The sequence below is a fragment of the Pseudozyma hubeiensis genome, assembly GCF_000403515.1.
Source record: "Pseudozyma hubeiensis SY62 DNA, scaffold: PHS1, whole genome shotgun sequence".
NCBI lineage: Eukaryota > Fungi > Basidiomycota > Ustilaginomycetes > Ustilaginales > Ustilaginaceae > Pseudozyma > Pseudozyma hubeiensis.
The window spans coordinates 95,517-110,643 of record NW_012133783.1 but is presented as its reverse complement, the minus strand read 5'-3'; the positions used below and the strand labels follow the sequence as shown (position 1 = coordinate 110,643).

At 58.3% G+C, this 15,127-nt stretch overlaps 6 protein-coding genes across 6 annotated transcripts; 4 read left to right on the top strand and 2 right to left on the bottom strand.

Annotated features, from left to right (window-relative positions):
* Positions 1-25: 25 nt before the first annotated feature.
* On the bottom strand, positions 26-1,759 carry PHSY_000044 (hypothetical protein; the record flags this gene model as incomplete). The annotated part of the gene is made up of 1 exon (XM_012330688.1): positions 26-1,759. One exon carries the CDS (start codon positions 1,757-1,759, stop codon positions 26-28), a length of 1,734 nt encoding a protein of 577 aa, XP_012186078.1.
* A 470-nt stretch (positions 1,760-2,229) lies between these two features.
* On the top strand, positions 2,230-4,431 carry PHSY_000043 (hypothetical protein; the record flags this gene model as incomplete). Its single annotated transcript, XM_012330687.1, has 1 exon — positions 2,230-4,431. The coding sequence occupies one exon, from the start codon at positions 2,230-2,232 to the stop codon at positions 4,429-4,431; it is 2,202 nt and encodes a 733-aa protein (XP_012186077.1).
* An 899-nt stretch (positions 4,432-5,330) lies between these two features.
* PHSY_000042 (hypothetical protein) lies at positions 5,331-8,054 on the top strand (the record flags this gene model as incomplete). The annotated part of the gene is made up of 1 exon (XM_012330686.1): positions 5,331-8,054. The coding sequence occupies one exon, from the start codon at positions 5,331-5,333 to the stop codon at positions 8,052-8,054; it is 2,724 nt and encodes a 907-aa protein (XP_012186076.1).
* Positions 8,055-8,193: 139 nt separating this feature from the next.
* Positions 8,194-8,593, top strand: PHSY_000041 (putative protein; the record flags this gene model as incomplete). The annotated part of the gene is made up of 2 exons (XM_012330685.1): positions 8,194-8,224; positions 8,424-8,593. The coding sequence occupies 2 exons, from the start codon at positions 8,194-8,196 to the stop codon at positions 8,591-8,593; spliced, it is 201 nt and encodes a 66-aa protein (XP_012186075.1).
* Positions 8,594-9,240: 647 nt separating this feature from the next.
* Positions 9,241-13,457, top strand: PHSY_000040 (hypothetical protein; the record flags this gene model as incomplete). Its single annotated transcript, XM_012330684.1, has 2 exons — positions 9,241-9,250; positions 9,520-13,457. The coding sequence occupies 2 exons, from the start codon at positions 9,241-9,243 to the stop codon at positions 13,455-13,457; spliced, it is 3,948 nt and encodes a 1,315-aa protein (XP_012186074.1).
* Positions 13,458-13,700: 243 nt separating this feature from the next.
* Positions 13,701-15,084, bottom strand: PHSY_000039 (transcription factor; the record flags this gene model as incomplete). The annotated part of the gene is made up of 2 exons (XM_012330683.1): positions 13,701-14,238; positions 14,333-15,084. The coding sequence occupies 2 exons, from the start codon at positions 15,082-15,084 to the stop codon at positions 13,701-13,703; spliced, it is 1,290 nt and encodes a 429-aa protein (XP_012186073.1).
* Positions 15,085-15,127: the final 43 nt, after the last annotated feature.

Here is a 15,127-nt window from a genome sequence, read left to right as displayed (position 1 = left end):
TGAGAGAGAAGGGGGGGAGGGGGGATTAAGAGAATCGATCTGCGAGGCTACCTCTTGATTCACCGAGACGGGTCAACAGCTCTCCCCCACCGCCCATCCTGGACGAGAGGCTTTTGTCATCCTCCTGCGCTGCCCACCTATCGTCGAAGCCGGGAGCCTTCATTCTACCTCTACCTTTGACCTTGGTTCTTGCGCTTCTGTCGTCGGTGCGTTGACGACGCGAGGGCGAGAGTTCTCGGTGGTATTGTTGTTGGTGGCGGGAGTGACGGAGGTCGTCGAGTTCTTGGTCGAGGGATTCGAGGTCGGTTTCGGTGCGGCGGGAGCGTCGACCGCGATGACGGTCGGAGGAGAGCGATTCGTATGCATCGTGTCCCCATCTACCCGCGTCGGCTTCGCGCTCGTGACGACGATCCCCGCGCCTCGAGTGCAGTCGATCCATAAGATCTCCATCCCTCCTACGCACAGCATCGGCCATCATCTCACCTTCCCTCCTCCGCGGTTCATCCCTCGCCGCTCTATACCCGTCCAACTCGGAATCCAACTCGTCCATCTTCCTCCTCCTTCCATCATCTCCACTCGTTGTCGAAGGCTTCCAATCCGGAAACAACTCCACACTCTCCTTGACCTCTCCGACCTGCAGTAGCTTGGGAACGATCTCCCTACCCGCCTCATACCCATGCCTCTTGTACCACTGACTCCTGGTGCTTGCGCGGGACTCTTTTCGATCGACATCCGTGACCGCGTGTCTCAACCAAAGCAGCCCACGAAGTTTCTGCAGATCCCTCACCTCGCGTGGCACCTCCTTTCTGCGATCGGCTTCCTCCATCTCCCTGTAGATCTCCGGTACGTCGTCTGGCAGCGACGATACCGCGTCCTGTGTCTGTTTCTGCAGTTCCAACTCGGTCGACGCTGCTTGTCGTTCCACGAGGTTGTAGAGTTTCGCAGGGACGCGATGTGCCTGACGCGGGGTTACAAGGGATGTGATGTATTCGGAATGCCATGAATCGGGGTCGTATTCGAGAAGAGTATCGATGTTCGGCAGGGGGGCGAGATCGGTTTCGGCTTGCATGTCGTCCGAGGCGGAGGGTGGGAGGAGATACTCGAGCCCGAGGCGTGCAGATCGTTCGTCGGCAAAGACGATCTTGCAGGTTCGATCGTCGATCCATTCGAGACCGAGGGGCTGAGCGCCAAAGTGCGTCAGGTAGGCGAAGAGACGCGATGTGGAGAGTTGGGTGATGGGTGTGCCTTCGATGAGGAGCGTGTCGAGTCGGATGTCGGATCCCCCTTCGACTGCGGGAGGGTCGGGTGTCTCGGACGGGGGAGCGGTGCCGACAAGTGCTGCATCGTCCAGAGAGGTCTCTGAGCCGGAGGAAGGGGCGGGACCACGCTGTGCTCCTGCTTCGACGGCTTGGTCGGTAGAGATGGGATAGAAGCGCGATCCGGATTGTTGCGCGCCGTCTTCCTCCATGGCATCGTCTTGCATCGGTACGGCCGCCGAGGGGTCGGTCTCGGCTGAGCCGTAATCAAGAGCTACGTCCGCCATAGTGATGAATGCTCTGCAGGAGTTTGGGTGGATCTTAGAGGTGGCCGTCGACGAGGAGCGAGAGGGCGGGAAGGGTGAGAAGGAAAGCCTTCGCGCTCGAGCTGCATTTGTCGCAATCTTGCAGAGAGGCGCGCTGCACGCCCGATTCTGGCACAGCGATTCAGATCGGTCAGATTTCCGTCTCTGTCTTTGGACCCTATTCGCATGTGCCGTCATGCTGCGCCCTCGAGGGTCGCGTTCGGCAGCAACCGAAGCATCTTTTGGATTATGGCCACCTTAAAAAGTAAGGCAGCCCAGCACAGCGCACTGACCCTTGGATGAACCGCGAGCTGCGGATAACTTGGTGCACTCTGTACCTTGCTGCTAGACCACGATACACTGCATCCCAGAACTCCCACTTTGCGTCTCATTTGAGCTGCTACGCTCGGTCGTCTGGACCGTCGTCTGGACCCTTGCCTCTTCCGATGCTCGCTTCAATCGTCACGTTGAGGAGCTGAGCAACATCGCCGTGGCCATCATCTGCTCACACCGTCCAGCGCATCCCGCATTCACCCGCACCGGCATACTCACATCCTCTCGCAAGTCTCGAAAGCTCCCACACCCGCATACCCCAGATAAGCATGAGCCGTTCCCCGGTCAGGCGTCGCTCCGGTGAGCTCTCATCTCCGGTCGACAAGGTCAACCCCATGGAGACGTGCAGCATCACCTTCGAGTGGCCCTTGCAAGACCTCAAACAGCACTTTGATTCGTCCGATTCCGACACCAAGTCCAAAGTCATCAAGTCGGTGCCATTCGGTCACGGACGATGGACGGTCCTCTTCTACGCGCAGTCGGGCCAGCAGCAATTCTGCTCGCTCTACCTCAATGCCGAGCCCGCACCCACCGAATGGAACCAGAACAAGTCGCCGTGGGATAGCTATGTCGCCTCTAGCAGTCCCAATCGCTCGCAGGCATCCCTAGCCGACAAAGCTGCCCCTGCTTCCGACGACGGCTGGACGCGTAAAGGCCTATTCCGCTTCACCTTCAAGATCCTGACTCTCAACAAGGGCACCGTGATTGCTACAAAGGAAGCCTGCAACCACGCTTTCAGCCACAAGACTTCCAACTGGGGCTGGGCGCAGTTTGCGTCGCGTTCTTCCGTCTTCTATGCCAACGAAGAAGCGCGCCAGACCAACGCCTTTCTCATCTCGGTCACCATCACCGCCAGTGCGGAACCTCCCCGTTCACAGCCGCTGGGCGTCATGGTGCCGCCCGCCCTGATTCAAGCCATGGGCTCGCTTCTCGACGACCCGGATCACAGCGACGTCGTCTTTGTCATTCGCCGCAAACGCCGCCATCCCAAGACGGGCGTCATCGTCACGCGGGAACGTCGCATTTACGCCATCAAGAAGATCTTGGCTTCTCGCTGCGAGTACTTCCGCGACATGTTTGAGAGCGGCTTCGCCGAGGGCGATGCCACCACTGGCTCGGATGATGAGGTAAACGACGATGCTTCCCTTGCACATGCAACCTCACGCGGCGTCGGGCAGGACGGTCTCGGTCTCATCACCAGCAGCGCTTTCCCTTCTTCTGTCGATGACGACGACGACGATGAGCTCGGACTCGAAGACTCGGACGAGGACATGGACGTGGATGAAGTCTATGAGATGGGCAGATCCAACTTCAACGACCAGCGCAGGAACAGCGAGGCGGCTCCGGGACGTTCCTTCGCCTTGGCACCAGCACTGACGCCTCACAAAGCGACCACGAGCGCTTCCGACTCGTCTGCAGCGCGGCGTACACGCGAGACAAGCTCAGACGTTCCTCTGATCTCCGGTTTGACGTCGACTCAACCACCGCCCCTGCCTTCCGACTCGGTACGAGCATCCAGCTACGCACCTTTGCAGCAGACGACACCTCCTCAGTCACGCATCAGACAGGCCAACGATCAGGACGCGGGAACCGACAGCGGCGAAGGTGCGTCACGGGCGCAAGGCATGTCGGCCTTCCAGACTCCGCAGCACTCCCCTCGAGCGCTGAGACCGGACGGCTCGGCGTTTGTCTCCCCTTCAAAGACCAATGTCGCATCGATCTCTGCGCAGCTCCGCTCGACGCAGCCTCTTCAAGCTCAGTCTTCCGCGCAGACTCGTCATGACACAAGAGCTTTGCCTTTTCATCACAAGTCGACAGAGGCGAATGCATCCAGTGCACATAGCGGAAAGAAGAGGCGCAAGGTGATCGTACGAGACGCAGCCTACGCCACGTACAAGGCGCTGCTGTACTATCTCTACACCGACACGATTGCGTTTGCGCCCCTCCACTCGCATTTTTATTCGCAGACGACGTCCTCGGATGGTAAGTCTGACGTGAACGCAGAAGAGCAAAATCTCTCGACCGGAGCGTCGGCATCTTACGCCGCAGCGGAGGCCGGCGCAGCTCTCACCCGCGAAGGTTCTAGTGCTGCTGCTGCTACTGCTTCAGGCAGCAGCTTTGCCCAAGACCGACGACGTGCGCACCACCTGCGTCAGAATGTCATCGACGAGTACTGCACGGCACACGCCAACGTGCCGGCACCGTGTTCGGCCAAGTCCATGTACCGGCTCGCAGACAAGCTTCAGATTCCGGAGCTGAAGACGCGAGCGCAACAGGAGCTTGCCAACAGCCTCACCGTCGACAACATCGTATGGGAAGCCTTCTCAGGATTCAACTCGCAGTTCCCCACGATCCGCAAGATGGAGACCGACTTTTTGCTCAAGCACTGGTCCGAGGTCAAAGGCACCGAGGTGATGAAGAACATTGTCTCGAGGCCCAGCGCTCATCCCGGTCTGGCGGACATATGGCCGCATCTGCTCAGCCAGCTCGAGTTCCGTGGTTCCGGCTCCGAGAGCAAGTCTGAGAGCCCGGCTTGATGGGCACTACTGTTAACATGCTTTGATACCAGGTCGTTGTTTTTGTTGCTAGCATACTCGTGTTCAAGGACCACATTCTGATTCATCGACTTTAGTGTGAGATAGTGGCCTAGCGAGACCCTGCTCTGATGAAACAGCATCGAGAACGGCGACGGTGTCGTCTGACCCTGTCAAGCAAGAACAAAGTTGACATCTGCTTCAACTGACTCAGGCTGCACAGCGAAGAGTCTTTTTGAAATCAAGATCCTACACGGTGACGTTCCTGTGCCGGTGAGAAGGCCAGCTACAAGAAAGAAAGGCGAGACTTTGGAAATGCTCGAATATATTCGACCTGGGAGATTTCAAATCAGATTGCTGGACTGCCGAATACAAAAGCCAAAAGAGGGGCCTTTGCGTCGCGAGTTCTCACGCGCCCGTGCCATCATCACACGCACATTTCTTGTGCAGCACAGCACAACGGAAGGAAAGCAAACAATACGCTGTGCAGCACACAGCGGTGCAGTCGTTGAAGTTGAAGATCAGCTCCGACAGTTGACCGTCATCGTCACACCATTGCTTTCCTTCTCGATTGCTCGTCACACAACAACACTCGTCTCCCGTCACTATACTGGGACCGGGGAAGCGACCGCAACTCCCTTGACGACCACGATCGCTTGGACGTAGCGAACATCACCTTGACGTACATCGCCTCAGTTTGTTGAGCAGCATCCATCTTGATCTCACGACACGTTTGCGCTGGCTATCGCAACAACACACACTTGATCGACTCTCTCCACCTGTCTCGCCTGCATCGCATCCTTCTTCTTCTATGACAATACGCATCGATCGCTGCATCTAGAATACCCACAACTCGATCCTACACACTCGACATGTTTCTTAGCAACGCGGGCAACATGTCGATGGGCGGGGGCAATAACAACGGCAATGCCAACGGTGGCAACATGGGCGCCGGTCTCGGATTTGGTATGAACAACAACGCGAACCAGATGCACAGCAACATGTCCAACGGCGTCCAGTCGCAAGAGACGGGCAACTCGCAGCCCAACTCGGAGTACACGCTCGCCGGCATCCTCCACCACCTGCAGGGCGAATGGCGAAGGTACGAGAAGGACCGCAACGAGTGGGAGATCGAGAGGGCCGAGATGCGTGCGCGGATCGCTCTGCTCGAAGGAGAGAGGAGGGGCGTCGAGAATCTCAAGACAGATCTGATGAGGAGAGTCAAGATGCTCGAGTACGCACTGCGCCAGGAGCGCTCCAAGTACCTCTCTTCCAGCGGTAACGCACAGTCTTCCTCATCGCCACTTTCGTCAACTGCCCCGCAGATCAAGAATCCGCTGCTGCAAGGGTTGGAGAAGGGCACGATCAGCAGCGGCCGCAGCTCGCCGGCTCCTTTTGCAGAGTCTGCTCCCACGGCCTCCGCCATCAATGCAGCTGCAGCCGCTGCCGGCGGCGGCTCCGTCAATGCTAGTGCTCTGGCCACAGGTCTCTTGTCGAGATCTACGTCGAGCGCAAAGGATCCCAAGTCCCGCGCAAAGAGCCGCGAGTACCTCAAGCAATGTCTGCAAGAGATCTCGTATCTCACCTCGGCTTCTACACTCAATCCGCTGCCCGATCGTGGCATTGCTTCGGGCTCTTCCGTCAACGGTGCCAACAACATGCAAAGTGCGCTTCGACCAAGGAAGACAATGCTCGAGGGAGTGGCGCCCGCCGCTCCAGGTCCCACCGGGCCTACAGAGTCGCATGCCGCCATGGCAGGTTCGATCAGCCGTGCATCAGCCGCCAGCGCCCTCGGCGTTCCGAACACAAAGGCTGGTCGACCCGGTCGTTCACCCCTCTTTGCCTCAGAGCCTGTGCTCGAGGAGGCCAGCGAGGATGGGCAAGTGTCTGGCGAAGCTGAAGCAGAGGCAAAGCCGCAACAGACCTCAGGCGTGTCCGGCGGTGTTCCGCTCAAGAACCCGCTCAGCGCCACGTTCCTGGAGCCAGAAGGTTCGTCTGCGTCGAATTTGAACGAGCCTGCCGATGACCGCGAGCAGGACGAGGCACCGGGAAGCTCCAACTCTTCCGATTCGTCGCGATCGTCGCAGTCGACCGATTCGCGCGGCACTTCGGCCGGCAGCCTGACTGACCAGGAGCTCGACGAACAGGAGCAGGTCACCGCCATCTACAAGCCAGGTGGTCGCGACTGGCAAAAGCTCAAGGAGGCTGGTATTGAGAGCCGAGAACGTCGAGAGTCGGAGCGACAGGGCCAAGCCGCCGAAGAAGCAACGATCATCTCGGAGGCGCAACAGCAACTCGCCATCACGTCGGAGAAGGTGAACCAGTTGATGAACCGCAGCGGGCGGGCGCCTGGCTCGGAGCGAAAGGAAGAGGATGACCTGGCCAACATCAGTCTGGCTGCAGAGGACGAGGAAGCCGCCAAAGAGGCAGCCGACGCAGCCGCTGACAGTCTGCTCTGGAAGTCGAAAAAGGTGCTGCGCAGCCACCTCGATGCGGTGCGAGCCGTGTCGTTCTTGCAGAACGAGATGACGCTCCTTTCTGCGTCGGACGACAACACGATCAAGTTCTGGGATCTGGACGTGGGCACGCTGAACCAGCCTGCCGCCAAGTCTGGTACCGATAGTCAACCGCTCGTCACGTTCCGCGGCCACTCGGCGGCGGTCACCTGCCTGGCAGTGTCGCCGAACAAGCGTCGCTTCTACAGTGGTAGCTTGGACTCGTCGATCCGCGTCTGGCAGCTGCCCGACGGAGACGTGGAAGCGTACCCGCCGTTTGAAAAGTCGACGGAGCTGGGATGTCTCGTGGGTCACTCACAGGCGGTGTGGGACGTGGCGGTGCTTCCGGACCGCTCGGACGAAGAGGGTAGACTCGCGAGTGCGTCTGCCGACGGTACCGTCAAGATCTGGAGCGTGCGAGCTGGACCTTCTGCGGCGAGCTCGACGAGCAACGGCGAGAGCAACTCGACCGCACCCGCACCCGCCGTGCTGCAGCTCAGCTGGGATTACTTTGGCAGCGAGCCCGGGCCCGACACGGCCAAAGAACGCGAGAACCTGGAAAAGAGCGGTACGCTTCCCGTGCCCACCTGCGTGGAAGCGTGTCACTCGGACCTGCGCTTGGTTGCGGTCTCGTACTCCAACTCGATCGTCAAGCTGTTCGAGGTCGACACGGGTCGCCAAGTGCGACAGCTCAAGAGCGACGAGACGTACGACGGCAGCGTCGAGACGCAGATCAACAAGCTCGTGACGCACCCGACGCTACCGCTGCTCATCACTGCGCACGAGGACGGTTACATCCGCATGTTCGATCTGGACACGGGCGCGTGCACGCTGTCGATGGTGGCGCACCTGGATGCGGTCACGTCGCTCGACATTGATGCTTCGGGACTGACGCTTGTTTCGGGTGGACACGATTGCAGTGTACGCTTCTGGGACATTGCGGGTGGCTCGTTGGCGGGGAGGGATGGACCGGTGGGCGAGGGCGACAAGTCGACGACGGCGGTGTGTAGGCAGGAGATCAGCTCGCATAGGAACAAGGCGAGCGAGGGGGTGCTGGCGGTCAAGTACCATCCGACCGCGCCGTACTTTGCCTCTGCAGGGGCGGATGGGGTGATCCGCATCTATGGGTGAGGCGCGGGGTTGAGTCTTCTCAATTGAATTCTTTTCGATTTGCTGATATGAAAAGATGTTGTGGGTCTGTGAGTGCGATGTTTGCGATTGTCGGTCATGCTGTTGGGCTGCAAGATGTTGGATCGGCGAGTCAGTGCCGATGTGGTTGGTGGAGTACGATGCGGACGAAGGTGAGCTGGGCTGGCTGGCTACTTGACCGGCAACGCTTGATTTGGAGTTCGGGTAATTCTTATCTCTCAGGCCTCTCTGGTTGGACGAATGGTGGAGTTCAACGCCTCACCGGGCCGCTTTGAGCTTCGGCCTCTCCACACTGCTGTGCCCTCGACCCCAAAGAATCCCACTACTGAGGCCCATTCGTATCGACCCCAGGCGACGAGATACTTCCGATGTGGGGTCATGAGAGGACACGGTACCGTCGTGGACCTCGACTGTTACTGACCTTGCGAGCGGCAAAAGGAATGAGTTTGCGTCGACGTCTGGCCTGGATTCGAATTCCAAGAAAAAAGAGAGACCGTGCATATCGGAGCTGCAGGTTCTAGCTGCAAGGACGGAAGAAAATCGAACGTGGGCGCGTGCCTGCCTGCTTTGATTGCGGCTGATCCGAGAGCCTCGCTCAATCTTTGGTAGAGGCGGCCGCTCACGGCCCAACAGATCTTCCGTGCATGATTTGTCTGATAGCGGGCGTTGCCTATTGTTCTCGTCCTGTTTCGCTTCTGGATTCAAGAGGCGAAGAGAGAGGTGTCATGAGCATGTTCAGTAAGAAAGACAGAGGAAGGGCGCAAATGTGTTCGGTACCTTGTCGGTAGCTCGTGATTCCGAATTTAGCTTCTTTGTCTCACAAAACAGTTGGCCCCGCCGCTGCAGCAATTCCGTTCCCAGAGATTCGGAGAGCGTTCCGACAGGGTCGCCTTTCGTTCATTCACGCACGCAATTCTGCTCATCTTGTGTCTCTTCGGCTTCTTGTTGTCTCGCAACCACTTTGCTGCTTTCCGACATTGGACGACGCTCATTCTGGGCACTTCTTCGTTTCGTTTGCGCCCTCAAGATCACGCCTTGCCAGCAGTGGAGCAGGCACAAGGTGTTTCGCAAGATCGGCTCATCCTCGGGATTGCGCAAAACTGATTCGGCTACATATCAGCGAGTGTACCTCTGAGCGCTTCTTCTGCCGTTGCTCTGGCTGCCCAGCATGTCGTCAGGTGAGTCTTATGCGCGGTGTGACTTAGAGCTTGTACTCTGATGGGAGCATGGGCTCAGTTTTACCAGCTCTGTCCCACATCTTTGGAACGCCCAACGCTGACCTTGACTGCCTTCCTACTCCACTCTGCTCTGCTATCGACCCTGATCCTAACGCTGAATACGATGCTGCTCCGCACCTCTTGACTCTGCTGCGACACCATCATCATCCCCTCCATCTGCTCTCCGACACGTTCACATCGACGGCCGACCGACTTTCTGGAATCAACAGGACACGGTCGAAACGGCGCGGACGAGGGCTCGGCCCTTCTTCCGAACGACTCCTCTTCCGCTCCACGTCGGCAGTCGTTCAGCATAGGGAGCCTGGTCAATTCATTCCGAGGCAGCTCGTCGAACGCTCAGCGAAGCAGCGATACCCGTCCAGCCTACGACACTCGCCGACCAAGCAATGCTTTGGATCCCTCCAGCCCTGAAGCAGCCTTCTCGGGGCAAAGGAAGCGAAGCAACGCCAACAACAAGTTTCCACGTTCCGTCACCTTTGACTCTCCGCATTCGTCCTTCCCTCCAGGTCCCAAGCAGGGCCAGTCGAGGGTAGCAAGCTACCATCCACCCGGAAACAATCGTGCTGGCAACATGGACGACGACAACGATTCGGGCTACGACGTGGAACGTCAAGCCTCGGCCTGGAATCGTCGCAGCATCAATTCGTCCGCCTTCAGCCACCTCGAAGGACGCAGCTACCGTTTCCAACCTGCTCAGGATCCAGGCAGCCATGGCAGTCCGCTCGTGCCTGGCTCCTTCACCGCCACGTCTTCCTCCATCAGAGACGAGACCGCCCAGCTCGCCGGTATGATCATGTCCGACGATGAAGGCACAGGCAGCGGCAACGGCTCCAACATTTACGACATTGGAGAAGAGGACGACTCTTCCTCGCCCAATTCGCAGCTCTTCCCTCCCTCGCGCTTCGCAGCTGCGAACGATGTTAGCCCCACCACTTCGCCCATTGCTTCGTACGGAGTCAATCAGGCTGGGCCGAGCAACTTGACACGGGCCATGGCTGCGTCGCAGGCCGCGAGTCCGCAGAGTGCCAAGACTGCGACGTCGCCGGAAGACGATGCCAGTCAGGCTACCCCTCGCGTCACTTCGTTCCACGGTGTCTCTCAGGTCGTTGCAACGCCGCAGCCTGTGACAGGAGAAGAGGAGCAAAAGGACAAGAGTCTTGCTGCTCCCGACGGTCGCCCTGCAAAGTCGAACGAGCTCAGACCGGCATCTCGCAGTCGATCACGCTCGTCGACGAGACGATCAGCTAAGCGCCGCCCAGACTCAGCCGATCGCTCGCAGTCCCGTGATCGGTCAGAATCGGAAGCTAACGGGCACTCTTCCTTCAGCCAGTTCAGCTCAGCCGCGCCCTCGGACCAGCAGCTGGCCGGCATTGGCTACGGTGCTCTCGCGCAAGCCGAGCAATCGGTGCTCGAAGCAGAGCAGGGCGTTCAAAGGTCCGGCCGCAGAGCATCGCAGCATCGCCCTGAACCCTTCAAGACGCTCTCTCCGTGGTACTCGCTCATCCCCACGAGCTGGAGACCCGGACAGGGCGATGTGCCGACCAGAAACTTCGACCCGGTGCAGCACGCCCAAGATCTCGTGGCATCTGCACGAGGCATCACCTGGAAGTCGGCAGCCGAAGCCAGCGTCGAGCCCATCCGTCTCATACCTGCCGTCATCCTCGGCATGCTCATGAACGTCCTAGACGGTGTCTCGTACGGCATGATCATGTTCCCGGCCGCCTACCCGATCTTTGCCAACTTTGGCGGTGACGGCGTCTCGATGTTCTTCGTCACTTGCATCTTGTCCCAGCTCGTCTACACCCTCGGCGGTTCCATCTTCAAGGGCGGAAACGGAAGCATGATGATCGAGGTCGTGCCATTCTTCCACATCCTGGTCCGCATCATCATCGAGGAGCTCGGGGATGAGAACCCGAAGGCGGTGATCGCCACCACGATGGTTGCATTTGCGCTATCTTCGATCCTCACTGGATTGTCGTTCTTGCTGCTTGGAGCTCTTCGACTCGGAGTGCTGATTGGGTTTTTCCCTCGTCATATCTTGGTTGGATGCATCGGCGGTGTCGGTATCTTCCTGATCGAGACGGGTCTTGAAGTCTGCAGTCGTTTGCAGTCCGAGGATGGGTTCCAGTACGATCTCGAGACGCTGCGCTTCTTCTTCCAGTCGGGCCACATGATCGCGCTCTGGCTTCCGCCATTGTTGCTTGCCATTCTGCTACGAGTGATCACGTCGCGCTTCCACCACCCGCTCATCTTCCCCGGTTACTTCCTCATGATCCCCGTCGTCTTTTACATCGTTGCCATGGGTTTCATCGGTATCCCCATTCAGCAGCTGCGAGACGATGGCTGGGTGTTTGACATTGGCGAGGCCGCAAGCAAGGCCGCGTTCTACCGCTTCTACACTTACTTCGACTTTGGTCAGACGAGCTGGCGCGCGCTGTGGGCGACCATGCCGACGCAGCTGGCGCTTGTGTTCTTCGGTATCCTGCATGTGCCGCTCAATGTTCCTGCGCTCGGCGTCAGCATCAACGAGGACAACGTCGATACCGATCGCGAACTGGTCGCCCACGGTGTCTCGAACTTGGTCGCCGGTCTGATCGGCACCGTTCCCAACTACCTTTGCTACGTCAACAGCGTCCTCTTCTACCGCGTCGGTGGAGGCTCAAGACTCAGTGGTCTCATGCTCGCCGGTGGAACGGCGATCATCATGATCGCTGGTCCTGGCACCATCAGCTATCTGCCGGTCAGCATCGTCGGTGCGCTCATCTTTGTTCTCGGTATCGATCTGGCCAAAGAGGCGCTCTACGATACCGTCGGTCGCGTCAACGGGTGGGAGTATATGACGATCTGGGTGATTGTGATCGTCATGACCTACTGGGACTTTGTCATTGGGATCTTGGCAGGTATCATCATCGCGTGCTGCTTCTTTGTGGTGCAGACGTCGAGGAGGAAGACGGTGCGTGCCATTTTTGATGGAAGTGTAGCGCGCAGTACGGTACGACGACACATGATTCAACGTCATTTCCTCGACGAGGTGGGAACGCAGACGCAGATCATCAAGTTGCAAGGGTTTTTGTTCTTCGGTACGATCAATTCGGTCGAGGATCTGATCCGGCGCGCGCTCGATATCGCTGCGTGGAATCAGAATCCGATCCGATTCTTGATCGTCGACTATACTCTTGTCAGCGGGGTGGACTTTTCGGCGGCCGAAGCGTTTTTGCGCATCAACCGTTTGCTCATGGCCAAGGATGTGCTGTTGGTGTTCTGCGGCCTGAACCCGGACAGCGACGTGGGCGTTGCATTGCGGAGTGTGGATCTTTGGGCGGATCGGAGCGAGAATCTGGAGGTGTTTGCGAACCTGAACGAGGCGTTGGAGTGGACGGAGAACGAGTATCTGCGTGGCATGTATGCTTCGAGTCTCATAGCGGCGAAGGCGTTCGGTCAGGCGAGTATGGCTACGGAGACGGGGCTGTCGGTACCGGATCAGAAGAGGAAGCCCGCGTTCGTATTGGACCATTCTTACGAGAATTCGCCGAGAAGACATCATCTCCACGAAGCGGCGAAGACGGCGGTTCAGAGCGAGCGAACTACGCCGATCTCCGAGATCGTACCCGTCTTCCCCAACGGCGACGAAGCGAAGGATCAGGATCCGCCTACGGCAGCTGCCAAGATCAATCACGCGCAGCCGTTCCCTCTGTTGGTGATCACGTTCCGAGCCTACCTGAACGGTCAGACGCCTCCATCGTCGGAAGAAGCATTCTTCTCTTCGCTCGTCCCCTACTTTACGCTCATCCGCAAATCGCGCGGCGACCTCATCTGGAACCTCGGCGACTCGGCAGATGCCCTCTACCTCATCGAATCAGGTATCGTCAAAGCGAGGTACGACTTCCCGCAGGAACAGTACGAGATCAACGAAGCCATGCTGGCAGGAACCATCGCGGGCGAACTGACCTTCCTGTCGCGCAAGGAGAGGAATACCACGGCGTACGCCGATACCGACGTCAAGCTCTGGATGCTCGATAGGGACGCACTGGAGAGGATGCGGGAGGAGCAGAAGCAAAGTTATGCCGGGTTCGTTGAGATTTTGCTGAGGGTGGCCGGTGACGAGCAGCAGAGTTTGATGAGTTATTTGGTGTCTAGGTTGAGTTGAGGGGCGAGAGATTTGCTATGATCTGTTTCTGATGTGGATGCTAATGTGTGAAATGCAGAACGTCTCTTCTCAGTGATGGGGGAGTTTTTGGTGCAAGTCTGATCGTCAAATCATACACTCATCACCTTTGCTGAGCTTCGAGTCGATCCGATACTGGCCGATCAAATCACTCACTTCCTGTCACTCGACGAAGAACACCGAAACCAACGACTTGAAACAACTCGGATTGCCACTCCTACTCGTTCAACGCTTAGCCTCCTTCAACCTGCTCTTGAACTGATTCAGCCTTTTATGGTTAGCCATCCTAGCCTCGTGGCCGGAATCGCTCCTTTGACCAGCGATCGACTGGGGCGCGACGCTGAATCCAGCGGTGACGGCCTGCGGAATACCGACGTTCCTTCTGTTGGAATTGCCGACCTCGCCGACGCCCGCCCTCTGCTGCTGCTGCGACAGCGCATCCCTGTTCCACTCGGCCGAAGCAACATGACGATCGCGGTACGACGACGAACGCTTCAGCACCGGTCTCGACCATATCTCGATAAGGTGCTCTGCGGAGCGTTTGATCTTGGGTTCGACGCGAGCACAGAGGCTGTAGAAGACGACGACTTTGCCGAGACCGGACATCTTGAGCGAGATGGTGTCGATGGTCATGCGTTCGAGGATCTGGAAGAACTGGTGTTGGATGTTGAGCGCAGGGAGGGATTTGTCGGGGAGAGGTTCGAGCCAGCGTTTGACGCCTTCGAGGAGGTTGTTGTCGAGGATGGATTGTTGGAGGTGGCTCCTGATGGGCAGTGTAAGGGTGGAAGGGGAAGACGAAGGGTTAGTAGAGCATTCATCAAGGTCATCGAAGGAAAGAGCGAGGAGCAGAGACGTACTTTTGCAGGGTAGCCACCACCTTGGGTAGCAATTTGAGTTTGTTCGTAGCAGGCCTTTTGAGTCTATTTGCCTCCTCATCATCATCCGCCGCGGTGACCATCTCCCTCCTCAGCGCAGCCACCTCTTCGTCAGCAAGCAGATCCAAATCGTCCTCGCCAGCTCGCTTCCTCGGAGCCTTCTTCTTGCCCGCCTTCAACGCCTCGTCGATCATCCTGTCCGTTCTCGCGCGTCGAATCTCTGCCTCGGTCATGTTGGCATACGGATCCTCCTCTTCCTGTTCCACCTCACCACCATCATCTACAGCGTGTCTCGCGGAAGACGGCTCGTCCGGACTGTGATGACGTTTCTTCTTCTTCTTGCGGATGATAGCTGCATCTGGATCGTCTGCGTTGTCGGCATCGCGCGCTTCGCGTTTACGGAAGCTGGGAAGATCGTCCTCGTCCGCGTTTTGTTGGTCTTCGTCATCGTCGTCCTCGTCAAAGATGGCTGCGGTGCGCGCTGCTGCTGCAGTGTCTTCGCCACGAACGACGGCGGTGAGTTGATCTGGGTCGGAAGGTGGGATCACGTCGATATCGTCGGCAGTTTCGGGCGCAGGCTCCGAGGTGGGCTCAGGAGCAGCCTCCTGGACGGCGGTGGCATCCTCGAGCGTTGCTGCTGCTGCGTCGGCGGCTTCGACGGGCTCAGAGTCGGTTGGTTGTGCGGTAGGAGACTGCGAGGGCAGCTCTTGCTGTGGCTGCTCTTCGTCCGCCATGTTTGTCAAGGTGCAAGGATGGACGAGATGATGGGTGAGGACG